A 23,825-nucleotide genomic window follows, 5' to 3' on the forward strand; every position below is an offset into this window, starting at 1 on the left:
TAGTACCTGTACACTGTCCACAGCGGCCTGCAATAGAAAATGGTTATTTGTAAGTAGTTGGAACGCAAGAACCTCAGATGGAAGCGTTCGAGGCACCTTAATTAGAAGCCTCCTACAGATCTATCAGGCCTCAGTGCCATGCACAAGTGTGCTAAAAACCACACCGTGCTATGCTTCCCAGCCTCAAAGTGGCTTCTGATGGAAACGCTCGTTCGATTAACACATTTTTTTTTTACCCTTGGAAATTTTAGTTTATAAATAACTAAAAAAAAATTTCTCCCACACCTATTTTAAAATACAAAGAAAAAGAAACTGAAAGTCAAGTCTACAGGCCCGTATCGGTATCTATTCGTGTCCAGTAATTCATAAATAATGCAGTCTAATGTTAAGTTTTTTTTTTCCTTCAGCGTTTTTGGATTGTCAGTAGGCTACGCTTTTTTTTTTTAAACTAAGTGACAAAATGATTTCACTAAGACCTGCTTGCTGGATGCCATTGTACAATCAAAGTATCATTAGCTACAACTGCCCTCGCACACCCCCCTCACACACACCCACACACACACAGTTATACACCCCATCTTTCTCTTCCCACAACAGTTCTGCCCCCCCCCCCCCTGTTGCCTTCAGACCTTCACTCAAAGATCCTTTCGTCAATATTAGTTCCGCTCTCAGGCGTTGGTTAGGGGGGTGAGGAAGTGTCCCTGACACGCCATCTCGGTGGCGACACTGACGGTGCTGTGAAGAAAAAAAAAAGTCCTTCAGTGTAAGGGGGTAGGGAGCGAATGGAAGGCGACGCGGATAACAGCAGTTCCAAAGCCCAGGCGAAAATAAAACAATTATCGATCGGGTTCCAGTGATGCTGGAAGCTCCGTAGTGGCGCGCGGGGGTTTTTGTGCGATTCTCTCTTCCCGTGACGTCACGTCATCGACACCACGCCTGGCAGAGCTTTCCACAGCTTCGAAGATAGCCATGTTTCCTTTCAACATGTAGAATTCTACTTTCGTAACATTAATTCGCCTCCATTTTTTTGGCTTCGACCTGAAGCGATAGAAGAAAAACAGACAAAAACAAAAAAAAACAAGCACTCTTATAACCAATTCTTTTGGCTGTCTGCTTAAACACCATCCCGAGACTTACCAACAGAACACAACACAGACATCAAAATGGTCTCAGCCGATCGTCATACAGCTCACAGCGCTCTTCACCGTGAGTAGACATCATTAACATTTTCAAAATGGCTTCTCGTTTATTATTTCTAGTTTGCTTCAAAAGCAATATGTATTAACCCCCGTCGCCGATACTTGTAATCTACAAGGCCTATTTGTAGAAGTATTTCAATTAAGCCAATGTTAATTACTAGATACTAGTATTAAAATTTATATAAGCATTCTCCAAGCTTTAAGTCAATGTGACATTTAAGTCTATTATAATTTTCTCAGTACAACGAGAAGCATCGATCTATATCGGAATTAAAAAAATAATAAATTTTGATATCATTATGATATAGGCTACTACAACGATATAATGAAATGAAAGGAATATCCATGTATTATTATTGTTCACATTGAAAAATAATGAGATTTATAATTCCCATATTTTAACGTTGAACGCCAGCTCTCGTGTAATGAATGCAGTGACTTCTCCATAGAGAGAGAAATGTCACACAGAGGCTAAGTCTCCGTTGGGAATATGGTCGTGACATTCTTCACAGATTAGAAACCACTAATTAATCTGCTCCAATGGCGTGGACGGTGTAGTTAAGATTATTGTTGGGAGGTCAATTTGACATGAAGAAACACTAGAAGTGTTTACAGTACACGATAGGAATGGAGTGTCTGTCTATTTGTATACAAAGTAGAACTGTGTGTGTATTGTTGTAATGTTACTGTAAAGTGATCTAGGAGAATATTTCGTCAATGTGTGTGGTGTTTTGTTGTGTGTGTGTGTGTGTGTATGAGAGTGTGAATAATAAAAGTTCGGGCAAAGTGATCTAAGAGGAGAGTCACGTTTAGTCAATGTGTGTGTGTGTGTGAGAGACAGACAGACAGAGAGACAGAGACAGAAACAGAGAAAGACGGAGAGAGCGAGAGAGAAAGAAAGAGACAGAGAGAGATAGAGACAGACAGAGAGAACGACAATGTGAATGAAAAAAAAGGGACGGAGAGGACGTGACTGAGAGAGAGAGAGAGAAAGTGAGAGAGAGAGAAAGCGAGAGAGAGAGAAGAAGTGAGAGAGAGAGAGAGAAAGTGAGAGAGAGAGAGAGAAAGTGAGAGAGAGAAGAAGTGAGAGAGAGAGAGAGAGAAAGTGAGAGAGCGAAAGCGAGAGAGAGAGAAGAAGTGAGAGAGAGAGAGAGAAAGTGAGAGAGAGAGAGAAAGTGAGAGAGAGAAAGTGAGAAAGTAAGAGAGAGAGAGAAAGTGAGAGAGAGAGAGAAAGTGAGAGAGAAAGTGAGAGAGAAAGTGAGAGAAGAGAGAGAGAAAGTGAGAGAGAGAGAGAGAGAGAAAGTAAGAGAGAGAGAAAAAAAAAAGACCAGTAAAAAGAGCCTAAACCCGTAATGCTACCCAAACGATAAAGTCTGTTGTATTTGAATTGTTTTGTAGTTGTAAATATAAATTTGAGTATTAATCATGTAAAACGACATTATTTCGAATGTTAAATAATAATAACCGTTTAGTTAACGTCGTCACCTCAGTAAAAACTTTCTTGCTGTTTTCACAATGGACGTCTGCATCTAGATGGATGCAATTCAAAGCGTTGTTTTGGACAAGAAATTTCAATAGGTCTTCGCCAATACGATTCTGAAGTCATAACGGTCAAGTTTTTTTTCCTATTATTCTGTTGATGATTTGATCCTGCACAAGATGTCGTCACTTTTCTTAACTGCGATCTCTTTTACTAGGAGATAAAATGAGTTGTAGACGGCAGGAGAATGAATTTCTGAAGTTCAGAATACTTCTCTGGACCGTCTAATTTTGAAGACCGATTTTTTTGTAGATTTTTTTTTTAAAACGGCTTTCACTTACGTAATCAGTTATAAGAACGTCTATCTAATCCATTTAAAATAAATAATCGTATAACAATTCGGTGCCTTAAAAATTTTTTAGAGTCTGAAAGTTATATTGAATGTTATGTGGCTGTCAGAATTCCTCTACGCGCTTCTCTAGCAATCAAAGCATAATGTCTTACAAGTGTAAGAACCTCTGCTCTAGCACATTACATAATGTCTTACAAGTGTAAGAACCTCTGCTCCAGCACATTACATAATGTCTTACAAGTGTTAGAATCTCTACTCTAACGCTATCATGTTTCTGTTCTAGCGTTAAGAAATACACTAAATACATGACAAGTGCATTACTGTGTTATAATAAAATAATTTCTATTCATTACGTGATGAAGTGACATTTTCTTAGCATAAGAGACTAGAATTTATAAAAAATGGGGGGAGGGGAGCACTTTTAAAGTTATCCAAATCCGATAGTTTTTTAAAGATCTAGCAAAAAAATGTCTGCCTGGTAGTGTGGTAAGTGCTCTGGGCTATCATTCGGTGGACTAGCAAAAAAATGGCTGCTTGTTCGTGTGGTATGCGCTCTGGACAGTCTTCGGTAGTCCAGGGTTTGAGCCCTGCCCAAATGCCATCCACAGTCGTTCAGAGGGAGGTGTAATAGACCCACTAAAACAACATGAGCTTCAATAAACACAATGATATCATTAGTCTCTATTTATGTTCTTTACTCCAGCCACTTGTTCTCTAAAACTGACTTCCTTTTACACACAGTCCTGACACACTGCTGTTCACTCAACCATGTACACTCCAGGTCCACTGGTCATTTCATACACAGGCACACACACTGCACCACCAGCCACTCAAAACACATACACTTACTATCACAGGAGGTTTGAGCTATTAAGTAGTTATCTTCAAATCTAAAGGAACATCCGAAACAATTTTTAAAAAAATGGAAAAAAAAGTCTCTGCCTGAGCCAGCCAGGAAAACCAGTGACTTGGCAGAATTTAAGTTAATTTAGGTTAACATGCATGACTACAAGCATGACGAGAGGGATGTAATCATCTTCTTTTTTAAATTAAATTCTGTATAATATAGGATAAGATAAGAACATAAGATAAGCATGGTCAGCACTGATAATAAATCATTAAATCAATTTATGGTGTTTCAACAGTAGGATGATACTTAATATAATAATACTATTTTAATTTATTATTAATTAATTTTTTTTTAAACCTAATTGTCCAATATCAAATAATTTATATTGACAATCAAATATTAAAATCAACCAGAATCCCGCTAAAAAAAAACACAATTTCTGCTACATGATTGTTGCCACAATGAATTATTTTGTATTTGGCCGGCTTCTTCTCTTCTACCTGGCAAGGAGTAATTGGTTTCTAAATTTAGTTTATTCCCATTGCAAAACAATTCACTAGAGATATTGATATTTTAAAATTATAATAACAATAATGTCGCATTTGCTCAAAGATTATGACTTTATCACATTTTCTATAATAATTTATAAAATTTTTTTTAACAATTTAACTGTTATTTTTATCTATTTTTTTAAGCATTTAAAAACCTACCACATCAACTATATAGTGACTAAAGTTAAAGGCATTAATAATTAGACGTAAATTTAATTTTTGCTCTCGTAATCGAAAATATCATCGTTGATTTGACCTTATTAAAATAAATTAATGTTTAATTTTATAAACTTGACTTTGTGTTATATAAAAAGAGCATGCAGAGAGACAGAGACAGAGAGAGACACAGATAAAGTAGGTCAAGAATTATTTATTTTTCGTGTTGCCAATTTATCTAATTTTGTTAGAAGAATAAATCTTTTTTTAGTTTCTCTTTATTACAAGTAACATGTTTTTTAAAAAAAATATAAGTGTACGCTAAATGAATATATGGAGATGCTGTGGCTGAGGGGTAAAGCACTTGGAACCGAAAGTCCCGTGATTGAATCCTGGAGAAGACTCTAGGTGGACCACTTCGGGGACTGATTTTGAGTTTGTGTTTCCACACAAACTGTCTTTGTAACCTTGTTTATGATTGGAATCATACTTTAAAAAAAAAAAAAGAGTAGGCCTACACTATCAAGTCAAACAATTATTCTTTATTTGGTCGTACGGTCTTCCTTTTTTAATAGGAAGAGATAGATGCACGAAAAACAAAGCAATATAAAATGTTGTTATATTATTATTATATTATACTTTATTATTATTTTTATTATTATATAATTTCTTTAATGGTTATCCAAAAAATGTGATAATAAGCCTACCCGACACTTTTCTAACAAGCTTCTTTTTCCTTTTATAAAAATAAAAATAAAAAATAGCAAATATAAAAAAGGAAACCTCACAACAAGATTAATTCCGTATTTACTTTCCTTCGTACGGTTTTTTTTTTCTTTTAGGTTTTGTTTCAAATATTAGGCTACTATCGGAAATCAATGGCTTCCCCCAGTTTAGAATCGATTGGCGGAGTTCTCATTCAACAGTTCGCTTTGGCTGGTCGCCATAGCAACCATCAACTCCTCCCACCAAAGTAGATTATGAAGAGAACCCGGATGGAACTGAGCGCATGAATGGGGAGCCTATGGATTTTTAACGTTTGGAAAGAATGTGGGTGAATGGGTTTGTGTCATTGCGAGGCAGTAGATGATGTTTACGGCACATATTGCGATGATCGAATGACAGATGCTTTACTACGTATGACGTAATGTTAAAATCCTATCATTAAACCGTGCATTCTCTTGACGTGGGATTTCCTTTTCCCCAGAAATCATGATATAAAGTAATTGTGTAATCCACGTATTATTTCTGTGTATCTTTACATCTCTTTTATTTCACTTTCAGGGTGTAACTCTTTTTTAATTCCACCGATGAGCTATTAATGGTACAATAGTGCTGACTATTGATTTAGTTGTTTTTTGTTTTTTTTTTACTGCATTTGGCCTGACTTCAAATCTTGGTAATTTCCCTGCGCATTAGTTGGCATTTCATCGTCGTCATTCTGCTCGAAAAAGCTGCAAAAGCTATTTATGGTCTTTGAAAAGCATACTTTAAAAAAAATGACTATGCATGTTTTAAGCACACACATTTACACCATTTTTCATACAAGAGGGTGGAAAAGTCAAATCGTGTTACAAATGCTTTTATTGAATATAGCAGTTGAATCATTTTCATCGCGTTCTAAATAATTGCTTGTACTTGTTAAAAGCGCTCTGTATAAGATTACATTTTTATGATCCATAGCTTTAGGTAACTTCTGGGTTGAAATACCCACGAGAGGACAGAACCCAGTAAAAACGCTCATTAAAAGTAAAATCGAGCGCTTCTCGGCATTGTCGCAAGCTTTCTGGAAATGGGAAGGGCATGGTCACAAGGCTCGCATCATGGTGGACCTCTCACTAAATGGGAGTTCCCTGATAAATTTAGAGCTTAGGTCAGAGAGAAAGAGCTTATCATATCATTATTGAGCTCGGGTTGGGTGAGGGAGATCTTTGTTTCGTTATTTTAACTTTTTTTTTTATTTCCCCAGTATCTGGCTATGCCATTTCCGGTATAGTCTTAGTCTGCATAATAGCTCTTGTTGCCATGACAGCTGTGGTGTATAAATGCTACCGCAGGCGTGTCATGCAGAACGCCCAAAACAGGCTTTCGTCGGCCATCAAGAAAGGATTGCAGGAGAGCAATTCCGGCAGCTTCAAGAAGAACATGAGCGTCAGAAACACCACCAAAGTCATGAAGTCAAAAGGCACCAGTCCAATAACGCCCCCAGGAGGTGAAGGAAGCCTGGAGAGGATACCCATGATGGGGTTCTCCGCCGCCGGCCATGTAACAGACCCGGCCCATTGCGTGAAAGCTGAGATGCATATAGAAAACGAGAAAGACGGAGCCACCCCAGAAAAAGAGGACGCCCTGAGGGAGCGCGCCGTCACAACCCCAGAGAGGCCCACCAAGCTGGGAAACCTGACCTTCTCAGTGGACCACGACCAGCAGAAATGTGCCCTGATTGTCACTATCGTAAAAGCAGACGAGCTCCCACCGCGTGACCCCAGCCTAGGAGGCTGCGATCCTTACGTCAAGCTGCAGCTTCTCCCGGAGAAGAAACACAAGTGCAAGACGCGAGTCCTCAGGAAGACGCTGTCTCCGACTTACGACGAGACGTTCACATTCTATGGGGTGACACCAAACCAGATCGCCAACACGACTCTTCACTTCGTGGTCTTGAGTTTCGACAGGTTCTCCAGAGACGAGATCATTGGTGAAGTCATCTACCCGCTCTCCGAGACAGACGTAGAGAATAAAGAAGCCTCCATAACAAGAGAGATTACCCCTCGTCATTTAAAGGTAGGCCTAAAACATTTCTTATAAAATACAGACGTTACTTTAAAAAAAGAAGATGATTACGTCCAACGCGTCATGCATCTAGTTATTCGTGTTAATCAATGACTTACATTCTGCTAAGTCCTTGGTTTTCCTGGCTAGCTCAAGCAACCCAGTCCTATCTCTAATAGCACTAGGCCAGAATGAGCATTTGTACAAATTTGTCTTAGCATATGGAATTAGGAGCGTGCCTTTATCTTTGTGTCTTTTTGAGTATCTTATTAGGTTGCATTTAAAACACTCTCTATTTAAGTTCTAAATCTAAACGATTCCCTACAATGGTTTTTAAAAACCTCGCTTATATTGCAAAAAAAATATTTTGAATAAATCATGAAGTTAATTTTTTTTTATATGTAATTACTTTTATTAATTGATTAACTAATGTGTTAGTTTTTTTTTTTTGTTTTTGTTTTTATTTTGATTGATTCATGTCTTGTCATTGACAATGAATAGTTGTGCAAAGCTTCAACTTGATCCAAGAAATAAAAGTGGGAGAAAAAACTTTAAAATATTTTGACCAGACAGACAGACCAGACTGACAGACAAGCTTTATATAAACGAGATAATTAACACGGACATTTGCTATACAAAGTACGAAAACAAAAGAGATGTATGTAAAGAACCTTCCTGGGTTCTTAGTTCTATACTCTATATAGCTCGTGTAGGGGTATGATTCAATCAGTGACGTGTAAGCGTAATAGATGAATGTGGCCTGTAGTTATCGTTATATAGCAGTATAAACAACTTAGATACTACTAAGAAACACTGAGTTATAATATATCAGACTTTATTTAGAAGACTCTCATGTGTTATACAAATCGTTCTCAATAATTAATGTCATAGGTTTAAAATGTACCAAAACAGATATATAGCTAAGTAACATACAATCTAGATTATTAGTAATAAGTAATTAGTCAATGAGAGCTAAGATATTACCCCGATACAATACATGAAAAATACATGCCACTCAAAACACAGTTCAGACCAAGACCAGATCAGCACACCAACTGACAAGACAGACCCCCCCCCCCCAATCTAAAACAGTTCACCACTCACAACTAATAAAATAAACAAACATACACACAATCTCACATCTTACACCCCCCCCCTGCTCTTTACAATGTACTTTATCGATTAACCAAAAATTATCTCTGTTGGAACATTAGCTCCTATGTAGCTCATTTATCTAAAAGTTTTGAATTAGTTATTGGTAGCAGTCTTTTGTGTGAAGTTAACATAGTTTACTGACCAGAATTTGAAATGTTATGTCGATGTTAAAAGGTCAACCTATTTTTCAGCCATCATACACTACCAACGCCTTATCTTAAACTCCCGAGTTTGGATCAATAAGAGTACAAATCAGGAGGGACCTCTGCCCTCCCCAGTTAATCATCTCATCGTAAACTAACCGCGCTAATCACCGGATCAAGAGTTTTAACTCCAATGGTCTTCCTCTCTATTACAATGATGGGTGGGTAACCTTTGACCTATCCTTCAGAATGTCATTCGTTTCTAAAGCAGCTGTCAACCATTGAATGTTCTAAATAAACGTCTGTAAATTATAAAAATAGAAACAAAATAATATCTATGTTAAAATGAAATGAAACCTAAATACTGTAATACGCGTACAAATACTGCCACTTGGATCTTGGGTGGACTTCGGGGGGTGGGGCACCCAAAAAATTCCGAAATTCAAAATCCCAGTCTTCACCAAGATTTGAACTCAGTACCTTAGGTTCAAAATCCAAGCGCTTAACCAATCAGCCACTTCGCTCCCCTAGAAATATAGATATAATTTTCAACATTTGTGTTGAAATCCAATAGAGCCTATAAGATTTTGACTTTTAAAGCCATTAAATTAAATGTCTACACTTCCACCGTGTAATTAGCACTTGTTCCTACTTAGACTTTTGTCTATCTTTTAGATCTTTGTGCTTTCGCTAATAGAAAATAGCTAAGACCTTGCAGCGAGAGCCGCTCATAAAAAAACAGCGCGTAGGCGGCCAATACTCAGATCGATAACAGGGAAACTATGAGAAGTCTCAGGATTTAGTTCTGATTTGGATCCTGGGATACTGAGTATCAGGTTTTGGAGGGAGGCTACAACATGTCAATCCTTTTATTGATACAGTTGTGCAAACACGATTCCTTTGAATTGTCCAATATCTATCTATCTATCTATCTATCTATCTATCTATCTATCTATCTATCTATCTATCTATCTATCTATCTATCTATCTATCTATGTATCTATCTATCTATCTATCTATCTATCTATCTATCTATCTATCTATCTATCTATTTATCTATCTATCCATCCATCCATCCATCCATCCATCCATCTATCTATCTATCTATCTATCTATCTATCTATCTATCTATCTATCTATCTATCTATCTATCCATCCATCCATCCATCTATCTATCTATCTATCTATCCATCTGTCTATCTATCTATCTATCTATCTATCTATCTATCTATCTATCTATCTATCTATCTATCTATCTATCTATCTAATCAAACGACTTATTCAAAATGCCAAAGCATTATTTTTGTTCTATGTTAACTAATTTTGGGAGAGGATAGCCTTACGACATGGAATAGAGAAGGGTCTGACACTTTGATTTAACCAGTTCGTCAGAAATCTCACGCCCTATACACTGAATCTGTTTCAGTCATTCTTCAGTGTCTGCGAATATTATAATATTGTCTTCATATAGTTTACTCAGAATATTATAATATTGTCTTCATATAGTTTACTCGAATATTCTTTTCTTTTTCTTTAAAAAAAAATTGGAGCACAAAAATGAATATTAATACTTGCAGCTTCTTTGTTTTTGTAGTATGTCGATAGAAAGATATCTAGTAGGATCTATCCTCCAAGACTACGTTAGTTTCATACGGAGAGAGGGTGTGGGGGCAGATAGGGCGTGTAGTATTTAGAGCAAATATCGCTCCCTTATCTTTGGCATAATGTTTAAGCACTAAAGGGTGTTATGGAGTGTGTGTGTGTGTTTGTTTCTATGGTGACTTTGGGAAGAGGTTAGCGATTATTTGAGAATGATGCAACATAGTTGGCATTGTCGTCATTTGACCTTAGTTAGGGGAGACGACTCCAAAACGTGAGACTTAAATGTTGTGTTATTATATTGAGTTAGTTTTGTTAAAAATATTCATACTAATGTCTACTACATATGGGATGGGATGGCTGCCTGGTCGTGAGGTTTGCACGCTGGACTGTCGTTCAGATTTCTCGATGGTCCCGGGTTCAAACCCTGCCCGCTCCCATCCCCCGTCGTCCTGCGGGAGGTTTGGACTAGGAAGTAATTATCTTCAACTCTGAAGGAACATCCGAAACATGTAAAACAAACAAACATATATTTCATTTTATCACAAGTTGTTTTTGTCTATATTATTAATAAAGTGGTATTATTAATAAAATAATCCAGTGGTTGTCACATTGAGCACTTGTAAAGCATAAAAGTTATATGCAGCACTTGTATACAGCTAGGCATAACATTTTTTTAAATTTATTTATTAATTTTTGAAATACAATGCACTGGTGTTGTCGAATCTTTTCGAATATAAATATAATATAATGTTGGCTATTTTCTTAGACTTAAAAGTTACGGACGTCTGCTCATTCAGAATGAAGAATATCGCACTCTATAGCCCTAGTCCATCATCATCGTCATCAATCATAAATAACTCCATTGGAGCGAGGGCCTGGGAGGCTCCAATCATCTCTTGCAAAATGCCTGGAAAGAAATCCTTCTTCTGTGCGTAGTGCATCTAGGTCGCCAGACAGAACGTCGTCTTCCCAGACCTTTCATGGCTGCCTGGTCGTGCGGTTTGTGCGCTGGACTGTCGTTCGGATTTATCGACCGTCGAGGGTTCAAACCCTGCCTGCTCCCATCCCCCGTCGTCCTGCGGGAGGTTTGGACTAGGAAGTAAACTATCTTCAACTCTGAAGGAACATCCGAAACATGTAAAACATTTTACAAAGAGAGCAAGTCGTGAGCAACAGGCTCCTTACCGTCTGTGGCTCCCACCGATCGACCTCCACCTAAACTGCCAAACCTCCACTGCACTGTTTCTTTTCGGGACGAAAAGCGATAAGAACAGCGGCAATGTTATAACCTTGACATGCGCACCACCATCTAAGCTAGTGCAGACGGTGTGCATCACCATCTAAGCTAGTTCAGACGGTGCGCACTGTTATAGACTAGACTGAGAAGGATGTCAACATTAGGAAGAGGAGAACGATTTCCGCCCAAGTCTAGAAGTGAAAAGACTGTGCTAAAGACAGATGTTGTTTTATGTGCTTGTAATGTCCTGTGAATAAACATCCTTGCCTCCTTGAGTTGCCTCCCTTAAGTTATTACAATATGATTTCCTCTTCCTCCCCTCTCCGAGAGTCACACTTTGGCCTGAACAGTGATAAATATGAACCAACGGGACAGCGGCCAGACTTGTACTGTGCTATAAAAGGACTGGGAGGCCTCCTCCATGGGAAAGCAATGTCAGGGTGCCTTGTGTGCTTTCAGACTCCACACGCTTTTTATTTTGGAACTTGCCTCAGCACTAACCCATTTGTCCATTTCTATTGTTTGAATTACCTCATGGAGAACTTGAGACATTCGAATGAGAGCCATAAGGCGCTACGCCGTATGGAGGGGAATCCCACACTGTCCGGACCCCACTCTCTTGAAGTTAACTGCATGCATGTGTGGGTTTGTGTCTCGCTTTCTCTTCTGTGTGTGAATGTGCTTGTGTGTCTGTGTGTGCGAGGGTGTGTTAGAGTGTGTTCCAGTGTCAAACGTAGTGCTTCACATTTTGTTCAGCGTGCATATCATCGAACAAACCAAATATGTAAAAGTTACATTTTCTGATAATATTTGTTCTATAAAAAAAACAAAACAATGGCGCTACACAGCACATGATACATGAGTGTGTATGTCAGTCTGTGTGAAAACGTGCCACACATCTAGTAGAGGAGCACAGCATTTATAGCACCACTTTTGCAGTGTGCGCATCCTAATTGATGACCATCTTACGCGTACATTCTAGTACCACCGAATCTTCAAAGTGTAATTTTACAAGAAGTCTTTGACAACATTCACATATACACGCAACATCCGAAATATACACACAATATCTCACATAGTCACAATATTCCACATATACACACAATACCCCACATATACACACAATACCCCAGATACACACACAATATTCCACATATACACACAATACGTCAATACCCCACATATACACTCAATATCACACAAATACACACAATATCCCACATATACACACAATATCCCAGATATATACACAATAACCCAGACATACACACAATATTTGACACATACATACAATACCCCACACATGCACAATAAACAACAAAACTTGTTTTCGAGTCGGAAGATCGTGGAGTAGTGCAGCGGCTACGCAGTCGTGACCAATAGACCAATAATAATAAGGCATTTCTCCGACTCCGAAGATTAATGACGATTACAGTATTTCACATGGCTACACAGTCCCAGCTGTGATCTGCATATTTTGCCACATTCGATGCAGACACAAGCGCTGTCTGCCGGTGGTCGATTTATGTTGTTTTCTGTTTGTTTTTCTTACCGTCTATGTCTGTCCTCGGCAGTACATTTCCTTTGGTCTCAAATGTGTTTCACGAGACCTTTAAGAGGTGTCTCTTTAGGAAGATACAGATACTGAATTGATTTACTGCTTTATATTTTAATGTCTCAAGAAGAAATTTAACAAAACAACTTTGGTAATGCTAAGCTAGTCATTTTTTTTTCGCTAATTAAAAATTCAAATCCTAATAGATTTTTTTATTAGTTCACATAACGAAATGTCCAATGCTTGAGAGGCAAATGAATATGGAATTCTTGTATGTATTTATCCTAGACTACTAGTATGAAATAAGAGTTTTGTTAGTCTCTTGTTGTCAATCTGCCTCATCCTGATAAGTTTAAACATCTTTGTATTCACAGTAATCTGCTCTCTCTTTTTTTTTTTTTACAAATCTTTTAACAACGCACTGTCTGCCTATCTGGGTGGAATCTTAAACACGGTATTTCTCCCAAATTCCATTCTCTGATCAAGTTGAAAATTTGCATGATTATTCGTAGTCGATGACAACACTCGTTTTAATAAAAAAAAAATAGCTAATCAATTAGTGGTAATAAAATATATATTTTTTTATTATTATTATTTGCATACAGACAGTAAGGCCTACTAAGCTAAGGGGATATAATCCTTGTGTAGAGAATTAGGTCGTTCGCTAACATTGTTAGATTTATAATAGACTATAAACTGTTAGGCGCTTCCGCGCTGTGTCTTATGCATCTAGGACAGGCGGAGGTAACAATCAAATACGGAAATCAAATAACACAGTCGAAAGGCCAACACTATAAGTCAGTCGACGCTGACAGCGAATGTCAAACCAAACGTTTAATAATAATGAAGGGAACCATCGAATGTTGTCAAGCTAAATCTCTACGTACATAAAATCTGCCTCTCTCTCTAAAGCCTTCAGAAGTGTTCTGTTTACATTTCACTATTTTGCCTAAAATCCTCGTCTTGTTTTTACTAGTCGCGTCATTGTCTCTAAGTCAAATCTTTCCTTTTCTATGCAACAAATAACGAATTCCCAATCGTGCCATAACAAAACCTTCTAATTTATAAGTTCTTGGATAGGTCGGTGGCTAACAAGTCGACCTTCCATCTAGGATGGGTCTGGGTTCGAATTCTGATTCGAACAACTTTAAAAAAAAAATGTTTAGAAAATGCAGCACTGAAACCTTCTCCCCTATATCCCCCCCCCCCCCACACACACACACACAACCCGACTGGTCCACGAAAGTGAATGGAACATAGCGCACATGACTGAGTCGAAATAATTAATGCAATTTTGCTTTTTTGTATTAAAATGTTTTTAAAATGTCTTGGAGATTTCCATTTATATTTATAAATAGCTAGCTTTATGGTGTAATCGGTGTACAAGGTTTAAGAAATGTTTGCATGTACCATAAATAGCGTATTAATAATGTATTTTTTTTTATTGTTAGCGATAAATTATGTGCCCTTTTTTTTACAAAGCTTATATCAATTCACTGTCTGTCCTGGTAAAATGTTTGTAGGCCTTCACGTTATTTCTCCCACACCCAGTCTCGGATCAAGCAGAAATTTTTCACAATTATTTCTTTTACCTGACAACACAAGAATCTATTTTTTTAAATTAACCAACAGCTAATTAGCTATTAGTAATTATTTTGTTTTGGTATCTCAAACAAGGGAAAGAAATAGTATTTGACTGAAGTAGTGGTGAATTAGTCCCCTTTATAGGTCGCCGCTTTAAAGTAAGGTTGAAACAAACAATACATAACTGTACCCAATTTCTTTCTATTTCCTTAGTTATCCTTAAATCGCCTTCATATTTCTCCATAAAAATCTATTCTTTGTCTATGTTACTGTATTTCAAGACTGAAAGCTGGATCTTAGGGATCGATATGCAGACAAAGAAAACTGTAGTTCAACGTTTTCGTGAAAATTTTTAGGAGGCGCGGTGGCTGAGTGGTAAAGGCTTGGCTTCCGAACCGGTGTCCTGTGTTCGAATCTCGGTGAAGACTGGGATTTTGAATTTTTTAGGGCGCCTCTGAGTCCACGCAGCTCTAATGGGTACCTGACTTGTAGTTGGGGGAAAGTAAAGGCGCTAGGTCGTTTGTGCTGGCTATATGACACCCTCGTTTACAGTGGGCACAGAAAAAGATTACCGTTACATCATCTGCCCGATAGATCGCAAAGGTCTGAAAGGGGAATTTTACTATTTTCTATCTATATGTGCGTACTTTATGCACCGGATTTACGGAGTAGTTTCCATTTATGAATATTATCAATAGACAAAAGAGCTTTATCTTCAACAGAATTATTTCTTCTTCTTTTTTTTTCATTGCAGTATCGCAATCAAGGCCGCGGTGAACTGCTGGTCTCTCTGTGTTACCAGCCAGCGGCTAACAGACTCGGCGTGGTGGTGCTCAAGGCTAGGAATCTGCCCAAGATGGACATCACTGGACTCTCAGGTTAGACTGTGTACCCCCCCCTCCCCCCCCCCCGGGAATGGATCGAAAGAGAAGTGGGGAGGAGGAGGGGGGGTGTGTCATGGTCGGCACTAGAGACCTCGAGTTCTACGCAGATTTAGGGCGCACGGCCATAGGGGGCACTGCGGTGGGGAGACAAAAGCCTATTAGTTGATGCTTAATACGTGTCACGTGACCGTCTTATCTCCATTTCTCTTAGTAGTAGCGGTGAGAGGGAAAAGAAGGAGAGAGTGCCCTACGTTATTAATGTGTTCTTGAGTTGTTTGTTTATGTTCTTGAGTTGTTTGTTTATGTTCTTGAGTTGTTTGTTTACGTTCTTGAGTTGTTTGTTTACGTTCTTGAGTTGTTTGTTTATGTTCTTGAGTTGTTTGTTTACGTTCTTGAGTTGTTTGTTTATGCTCTTGAGTTGTTTGTTTACGTTCTTGAGTTGTTTGTTTATGTTCTTTAGTTGTTTGTTTACGTTCTTGAGTTGTTTGTTTACGTTCTTGAGTTGTTTCTTTATGTTCTTTAGTTATTTGTTTACGTTCTTGAGTTGTTTGTTTATGTTCTTGAGTTGTTTTTGTTTACGTTCTTGAGTTGTTTGTTTATGTTCTTGAGTTGTTTGTTTATGTTCTTGAGTTGTTTGTTTACGTTCTTGAATTGTTTTTGTTTACGTTCTTGAGTTGTTTGTTTATGTTCTTGAGTTGTTTGTTTACATTCTTGATTTTTTTTTTGTTTATGTTCTTGAGTTGTCTGTTTACGTTCTTGAGTTGTTTGTTTATGTTCTTGAGTTGTTTGTTTACGTTCTTGAGTTGTTTGTTTATGTTCTTGAGTTGTTTGTTTATGTTTTTGAGTTGTTTGCTTACGTTCTTGAGTTGTTTGTTTATGTTCTTGAGTTGTTTGTTTACGTTCTTGAGTTGTTTGTTTATGTTCTTGAGTTGTTTGTTTATGTTCTTGAGTTGTTTGTTTACGTTCTTGAGTTGTTTGCTTATGTTCTTGAGTTGTTTGTTTACGTTCTTGAGTTGTTTTTTTACGTTCTTAAGTTGTTTGTTTATGTTCTTGAGTTGTTTGTTTACGTTCTTGAGTTGTTTGTTTATGTCTTGAGTTGTTTGTTTACGTTCTTGAGTTGTTTGTTTACGTTCTTGAGTTGTTTGTTTATGTTCTTGAGTTGTTTGTTTACGTTCTTGAGTTGTTTGTTTATGTTCTTGAGTTGTTTGTTTACGTTCTTGAGTTGTTTGTTTACGTTCTTGAGTTGTTTGTTTATGTTCTTGAGTTGTTTGTTTACGTTCTTGAGTTTTTTTTGTTTATGTTCTTGAGTTGTTGTTTTTTTTTTGTTTATGTTCTTGAGTTTCTTTTTTGTTTATGTTCTTGAGTTGTTGTTTTTTTTGTTTATGTTCTTGAGTTTCTTTTTTGTTTATGTTCTTGAGTTGTTGTTTTTTTTGTTTATGTTCTTGAGTTGTTGTTTTTTTTTTGTTTATGTTCTTGAGTTTCTTTTTTGTTTATGTTCTTGAGTTGTTGTTTTTTTTTTGTTTATGTTCTTGAGTTTCTTTTTTGCTTATGTTCTTGAGTTGTTGTTTTTTTTTGTTTATGTTTTTGAGGTTCTTTTTTGTTTATGTTCTTGAGTTGTTGTTTTTTTTTTGTTAATGTTCTTGAGGTTCTTTTTTTGTTTATGTTCTTGAGTTGTTGTTTTTTTTGTTTATGTTCTTGAAGTTCTTTTTTGTTTATGTTCTTGAGTTGTTGTTTTTTTTTGTTTATGTTCTTGAGTTTCTTTTTTGTTTATGTTCTTGAGTTGTTGTTTTTTTTGTTTATGTTCTTGAGTTTCTTTCTTGTTTATGTTCTTGAGTTGTTGTTTTTTTTGTTTATGTTTTTGAGGTTCTTTTTTGTTTATGTTCTTGAGTTGTTGTTTTTTTTTGTTTATTTTATTGAGTTGTTGTTTTTTTGTTTATGTTCTTGAGTTGTTGTTTTTTTGTTTATGTTCTTGAGTTGTTGTTTTTTTGTTTATGTTCTTGAGGTTCTTTTTTTGTTTATGTTCATCTTTCTAAGCCTTTTTTTTTTTCATGTCCATAAGAAATCTTCTTATCTTATAAATCTAAGACGTTTTATCAAAGAGGAAAAAAAATATTACATTCTAAGGGTCAACATGTTACAACCTGGTCAAGTATTACAAATGAGCTTAATTCAGGAGAACAAGAAGCTTAAGATACGTACAGCATATAGAGATCAGACCATTTTCGGGCTGGACGTGCTTTCATATAAAAAGTTTAATTTTACAAAAACAAGAATAACTTTAAAAATTATTGTTTTTTAAAGACAGTAGGCCTACCTCCTTTATGCATCTTATAAAGCGATTGTCTCTCTTTAAAAAAATTAATGAATGTTCAGATTAAAAAAGAATGGAACATTTTTTTACTCGCCCCTCTCCCCGACAAAGAATCCTGGTTAAGCGAATGTATAGATCAGTGATGCCCAAAATACGGCCCGCGGGCCAGATCCGGCCCGCGAAGTTGTTCCATCCGGCCCGTCGAAACGTCGGCGCAAAGTCTAAAAAATCCCCTACCTCCTTTTTTTTTTTTTTAAATGGTTGAAAATGTATCTAAATTAAATCTAAATTTAGGTACCGTGATCCATAACATTTCTGAATGGAAAAAAAAGTGAACGGATCCTAACTTGTGGAACATGATGCTAAGCCAACATGTTGGTTTATAAGGATAGCGTGGCTGTTTAGAAAAATAAAACAAGTACGTATAAACGACATTGCAATAAAAACATGGCGGAATTCTTGATTGAAGCCGCGAATCAAAGATTGTTTAACTACGGGTACAAGACCCACGGGGTTCGAATCAAATAGTTTCAGATTAATTTCATTTCTGTACCTTTTTGTTGATGTGGCCCGCGACACGAGTGTTGGAAATGAAAATGGCCCGAAGGATGAGTAAGGTTGGGCATCACGGGTATAGATCAACTGCAGATTTCATAATATTACAATGATAATCATTTAAGTCTAAGAATAGTCTAGGCTTAAAAAGACTATGCGCACAATTTTCCTGAACATTAAGTTATTCAACTCTTTAAATCAATAAAGCCTTACATTCGGAAATTCCCGAACGCCGTAGTCCTTTTAAGAACGCGATAGTCCTTTCAAAACCGATGTTGGATCTAGAATAATCTAGATCTAGGATCCTAGATATAGATATCTAGCCAAATGTAAATTTCTTAATTTTTTACTTGCAAAATGATAACGGTCGAATTGGAGTTTTCCCCCATGTGGCCAACGAGCTAGTAATTCTATTCTCAGCGATATACATCAACTGTTTATAAGAAAATCGTTAGAACCTTTTTGAGATCAACTGTCCCGGTTTCTGGATTCAGGTTTCTGCTGGATCCAGATTCCAGAAAGTTCTGACTTGAATAGAGGTATTGTAAAAATGCGCTATAACAAAAAAAAAAATAGACACAAAAGACTGTGTCTAAGAAAGAATGGGTGTAGCTTTATAACGAGACCTCTCTAACGATTGGTCCTGTTTTGGGAGCGTTTTTGAAGTATGTAGTCTGACCTTACTTTCTAGGTGGCGGTCTACTATTTGGAAACACTACCGTAAAATGGGTTAAGGGATATCCAGTTAAGATGATGCTGGTAGACAATTCAGCATCAAGTAATCATAATCTCCGATACCAGGAAACGTGGTCCTCTTGTATAGAATACTACTTGAGGGAAGGGAGGACAGGAATAATCGATACCAGAAACAAGCTCAATACTGGAGAGACAAAGAAATATAAAGGAGAGAAAAAAATAGGAAGGAAAATGGGGGGGATAGAGAGGTTGTGGAATGAACGTCGAAGGGAGAGCAATCATGGTTCATCAAATGAAGAAATAAGATTGTCTTTGATGGAACTGATCAAAGTTATTACAAGGAAAGATAACTCCCTGGGGCGGAAAACATGAACACGCAAACAAACATCTTCACTTCCAGAAACACAAACACAACTTGGTCCTGACAACATGACAGTGAAACAGAATTACATAGAAGCTACACACAAGTCGTCTCCTTACTCTGAACTAGATTTTAAGCTGTGCACTTTGTATGATGAGTCGGCTCTCCATTTTATGACTTTGGATATATCGTACTTTTTAAGTGATATTTAGTATAATTTTGTGTGTGTGTGTGTGTATATATATAATGTGTGTGTGTGTGTGTTATTGGCTAAATTGATAGACAAACAGAAAGATAAACAGACAGACGATCACACAAACAAGCAGACAGACAGATAGATAGATAGATAGATAGATAGATAGATAGATAGATAGATAGATAGATAGATAGATAGATGGTGGGTGGGTAGGTAGGTAGGTAGATAGATAGATAAATAGGTAGGTAGGTAATGTCCTTTAAATACAAAAGTAGACATTTGACATTCATATACTATTATAAGTTTTCACTATTTTCTACAGACCCTTATGTTAAAATCTACTTGCTGTACAATGGTCAAAGAATAGCCAAGAAGAAGACACATGTCAAGAAAAGAACTCTAAACCCGGTCTTTAACGAGTCCTTCCTATTTGACGTCCCTTACAATGAAGGACTCCAGGTATGCTCTATGTGAATGCCTCTTTGCTCTACTTGTTGGTATTAGGAAGTCTCGTACGACTCAAATCTACATGTTTGTTTCTATCTGTTGAATTATGCGTCTGTGCGACAGTATTAATAGCTGCATTGAGTTCCAATACTTCAACAAGCAACAGGAAACATCACAAGAAAAACATAGAAATACTTTTTTAAAAATCCAAAGCCTTCATGAAGTGTAATGGACCTCATTCACCAATCGTAAACAAACAACATTTAGTCACGTGATCTTATTGATAAAACAATGGAAAAAACTGTCACGTGACAACCATCATGAATTAAACATGAGATCGTAAATTATATAGAAGAGATAAAGCATCACGTGGCTAAATGTTGTTTGTTTACGATTGGTGAATGAGGTCCATTGTATCAATTTATTTGGATCAATTATGTAATTAAATTTGTAATAGATCTAGATAAACAACAATAAATCTGTGCGATTAGAAATATTTTTACCGATGGTTTTTGTTTAGCGCTATTTCATGCTTTTAGCTTTTCTTAACACACTATAATCTTATCACTTATCCGGACCAGTTGGGAAAATTAGTGGGGTGGGGTAGGGGAGGTCTGTACAACGTTGCAACGAGCTATTGGTATAAACTGCCCACAAGTTGTGACAATGCAGGTCAGTGTTTAGGTCTTCTATAACGAATGGTCTAGGTCCAACTACCGTCTCATTGTTTTTGGATAGCTACATGCTTAATTTTTTTTCTATATTTACAGAATATTTCACTGGAACTTTTGGTTTTGGACTGGGACAGAATGACCAAGAATGAAGTGGTCGGTCGCCTGGAGATTGGGTCCAAATGCGAAGGTCAAGAGGCACTTCACTGGAGTGAGGTCATTAACTGTCCAAGGAAACAGATTGCCGAGTGGCATAAACTCCAGGACTAAACAGTATCACGTGAAAACCCCAACAATACAACCAGAATTTGTAACTGTCAACTCTGAGTGGAAGTTGTGGTTGAGTTTTTATCTCAGTCTCTTAAAAGTGTAATAAACATTTACTTATGTAATTGTAATAAACCCAGATATATCCAGAATGGTAGGAAACATTGATACGATAGGGAAACATCAACCTAAGATTTTAAAAAATTGAACAAAAAATAACACCAATCTTTTTTTTTTCCTACAGTAGTTCTACTTTTAAACATTTGAAAAAGAAATATAAACTACAAAACCTAAATTCTGGACTATACATACTACACTTGCTTATAAAAGACCGTCTATTCGTCTTATGTAATAATATCTAAGCTTAGAAACAAACATAAAAATTGAAATATATAGACAATATTAATTTATTCAATGCTGTTTGCTCATTTAATATTTATAGCATAATAATTAAAACACCACTGAAACAAATATGTATACAATGTTGATTCCAACCTTGTGAAATTCTAACAATCTAATAAACTTAAATGAATACAGAATTTTGACATTTGTTAATAGCTTTTTTTTTTTTTACTAAGCTTGATGAGAGTTTAATAAAAATATAATTATTCGACAGTACTAAAGTTTTAATATCAAAGTAAAAAAGAAATGTGAAAAATAAAATAAAGTTGCTGATACGTGTTTATATATACATATATATTGTGCAAGTTCTCATTTTTAACACACACATGAAAAAAAAAACAACCTGGTCATAATTCATAGAGTCTTCTGCCGACATAGAATGGCGGTTAAAATTAATTTGTGATGTAACAACTTGTTATGTGTGAATCAAAAAAATAAAAAAAAATCAACCAATACCATGTTATGTGTGTATCTTATTCTGCCAGTGCTTATGTTGGTACAGTTTTAGTGTCTGGACTATTCTTATACATGCATTTTTATTTAGATCACTCATTTACATGATGTTTTTCATATCACGTGACTCAGTTGTCATCTTTTCTGTCTTTTTTTTTTACATTTTGGGTAATTTCTGGGGTTTCCGAACCAATATTTGTGTGACTTATTGCTAGACTTGGTTGAGGCCTAAATGATAGTAACGTAAATTGAGGGGAAAAAAACAAAATCCAAAAGCTTCTTAGTGTGAGGTCTTAAAAACTGCTCCTTCTTTTCTAGTGCTATTAGGGCATGGAATGGGTTGCCTGAGTCAGCCAGGAAAACCAAATGACTTGGCAGAATTTAAGTCCTTGATAACACGTATGACTAAATTGAAACACGCGTCGTACGTAGTCATCGTATTTAAGTATCGTCTGTATTTCATAAGATAAGATAAGCAACTTCTTAACTCTTTCTCTCCGTAATTATTTACCACATTCTGGTGGAGTCAACGTTGGTATCGTCTGTTAGAAGAGAAAGAGTTAATAGATCTAGTGCTAGTCGATCAACAAAATTAGCCAGGGAAACCAACGACTTGGCAATTTAATCATTAATATGCATGACTACATTGACCTAGCTAAAAACGTATTCATCTTCTTATTTTGAAGTAAACTCTGTATTTTTTTTTTAGATAAGATAGATGTTATATAATCAAGTCACCTAACACACCAACTGTTAAACTAGCCAAGACTAAATCTGCACACTAATTATTTTAGATCATAGTCACTTAAGCACTTTAGTCCAGTTTAAAATAACAACCTGATCTGTTTAATATCTGAAGCGAACTCTCTTCGTGTCATACATATCCGAATTATTTAATGCACTGAACCATATAATGTAACTTTTTTTTTTTTCATGAAATATTTTATAAGAACTGTCTCCATTTTTAACAGATTTTTTTAAACAAGTGTTTAAGTTTGTTTTCTTTTAATTGCTTTTATTTTTATGAATTAATATCTTAATGTTTTTCTCTTATTTAGATATCTCATATCTCATGTTTCTCTCTTTCTTCTACTTTCTATTTATTTTCGCTGTCCTCGTTTTCTTAACCCTTTGATTACCTCCCATTGTGTTTCTGCTTTCTTTCCTCCATGTATTTTTAGGTTGCATTCTGTTCTTTGATTATATCATGATTCATCCAATCTTGGACTCATCATAAAGGCTGTGCTGTGTATATAAAACCAAAAACGTTGTTTCTGTATAGTTCATAACCCACCCCCGCCCCTCCCCTTCCCATGACCCAACCCTTCACTACGGACCACTGTGTGTATTTTAAGTATTGTTAAAATCACTAGAACAATGTTAAGCATGTCTCGTGTTGTACAGTGTTGTTTGGATTACCGTGATGGTCGGTTTGGTTTTTTGTTTGTTTGTTTGTTATTATTTTGCTCATCCATTGTTCAAAGTATGGCTTAAACTATGTAACAAAAGCGTCAAGCAAGCTTCTTTGTTTACCACAAGCTTTTTTTTTTTTTTTAAAAAAGCCAGTTCTCGCGACTTAAACCTGGCAATGTATTGTTATTATTATTATTATCTAACATTTGACATTTTAACTGGCATTCGGACATGAAATAAAATAAAAATGTAGAAAATAACAAGTGGTCACGCGTTGCCTAATGTGTCATGAGGCAAAAGGAAAACAGGAGAAAAGTTGTTTTTTTAATTAGTCTGTTGAAATGAAATTACTACATGAATATGAACTGTGCAATATTAATTAATGGTAAAAGAAAAAAATGGAGACTAGTCAATGAGGTCGTGGCATCATATTAAACATCAATCATTTCCACCATTGATTCATACGTAAATCTATACCTTGTTGTTTGGTGAATTCTGTGTCAGTTAGTCGCCACTGTTTACCTCTGACTTTTCTG

General features: G+C 36.3%; 1 protein-coding gene across 1 annotated transcript; it reads left to right on the forward strand.

Annotated features, from left to right (window-relative positions):
• The first annotated feature begins 892 nt into the window (after window positions 1-892).
• On the forward strand, window positions 893-23,428 carry LOC106079827 (synaptotagmin-4-like). Its single transcript, XM_056012655.1, has 5 exons — window positions 893-1,206; window positions 6,558-7,369; window positions 15,388-15,511; window positions 19,959-20,095; window positions 20,854-23,428. The coding sequence occupies exons 1-5, from the start codon at window positions 1,164-1,166 to the stop codon at window positions 21,022-21,024; spliced, it is 1,287 nt and encodes a 428-aa protein (XP_055868630.1). The 5' UTR covers window positions 893-1,163; the 3' UTR covers window positions 21,025-23,428.
• The last annotated feature ends 397 nt before the right edge of the window (window positions 23,429-23,825 follow it).

This window comes from Biomphalaria glabrata, chromosome 1, assembly GCF_947242115.1.
Source record: "Biomphalaria glabrata chromosome 1, xgBioGlab47.1, whole genome shotgun sequence".
NCBI classification, from domain to species: Eukaryota; Metazoa; Mollusca; class Gastropoda; family Planorbidae; genus Biomphalaria; species Biomphalaria glabrata.

Excerpts from the sequence above, each read along its gene's own strand:
- LOC106079827 (XM_056012655.1), top strand. The coding sequence starts at position 1,164 with ATGGTCTCAGCCGATCGTCATACAGCTCACAGCGCTCTTCACC. Across the intron at positions 15,512-19,958 it reads GGACATCACTGGACTCTCAG|ACCCTTATGTTAAAATCTAC; the intron begins GTTAGACTGTGT and ends TATTTTCTACAG. Across the intron at positions 20,096-20,853 it reads CTTACAATGAAGGACTCCAG|AATATTTCACTGGAACTTTT; the intron begins GTATGCTCTATG and ends CTATATTTACAG.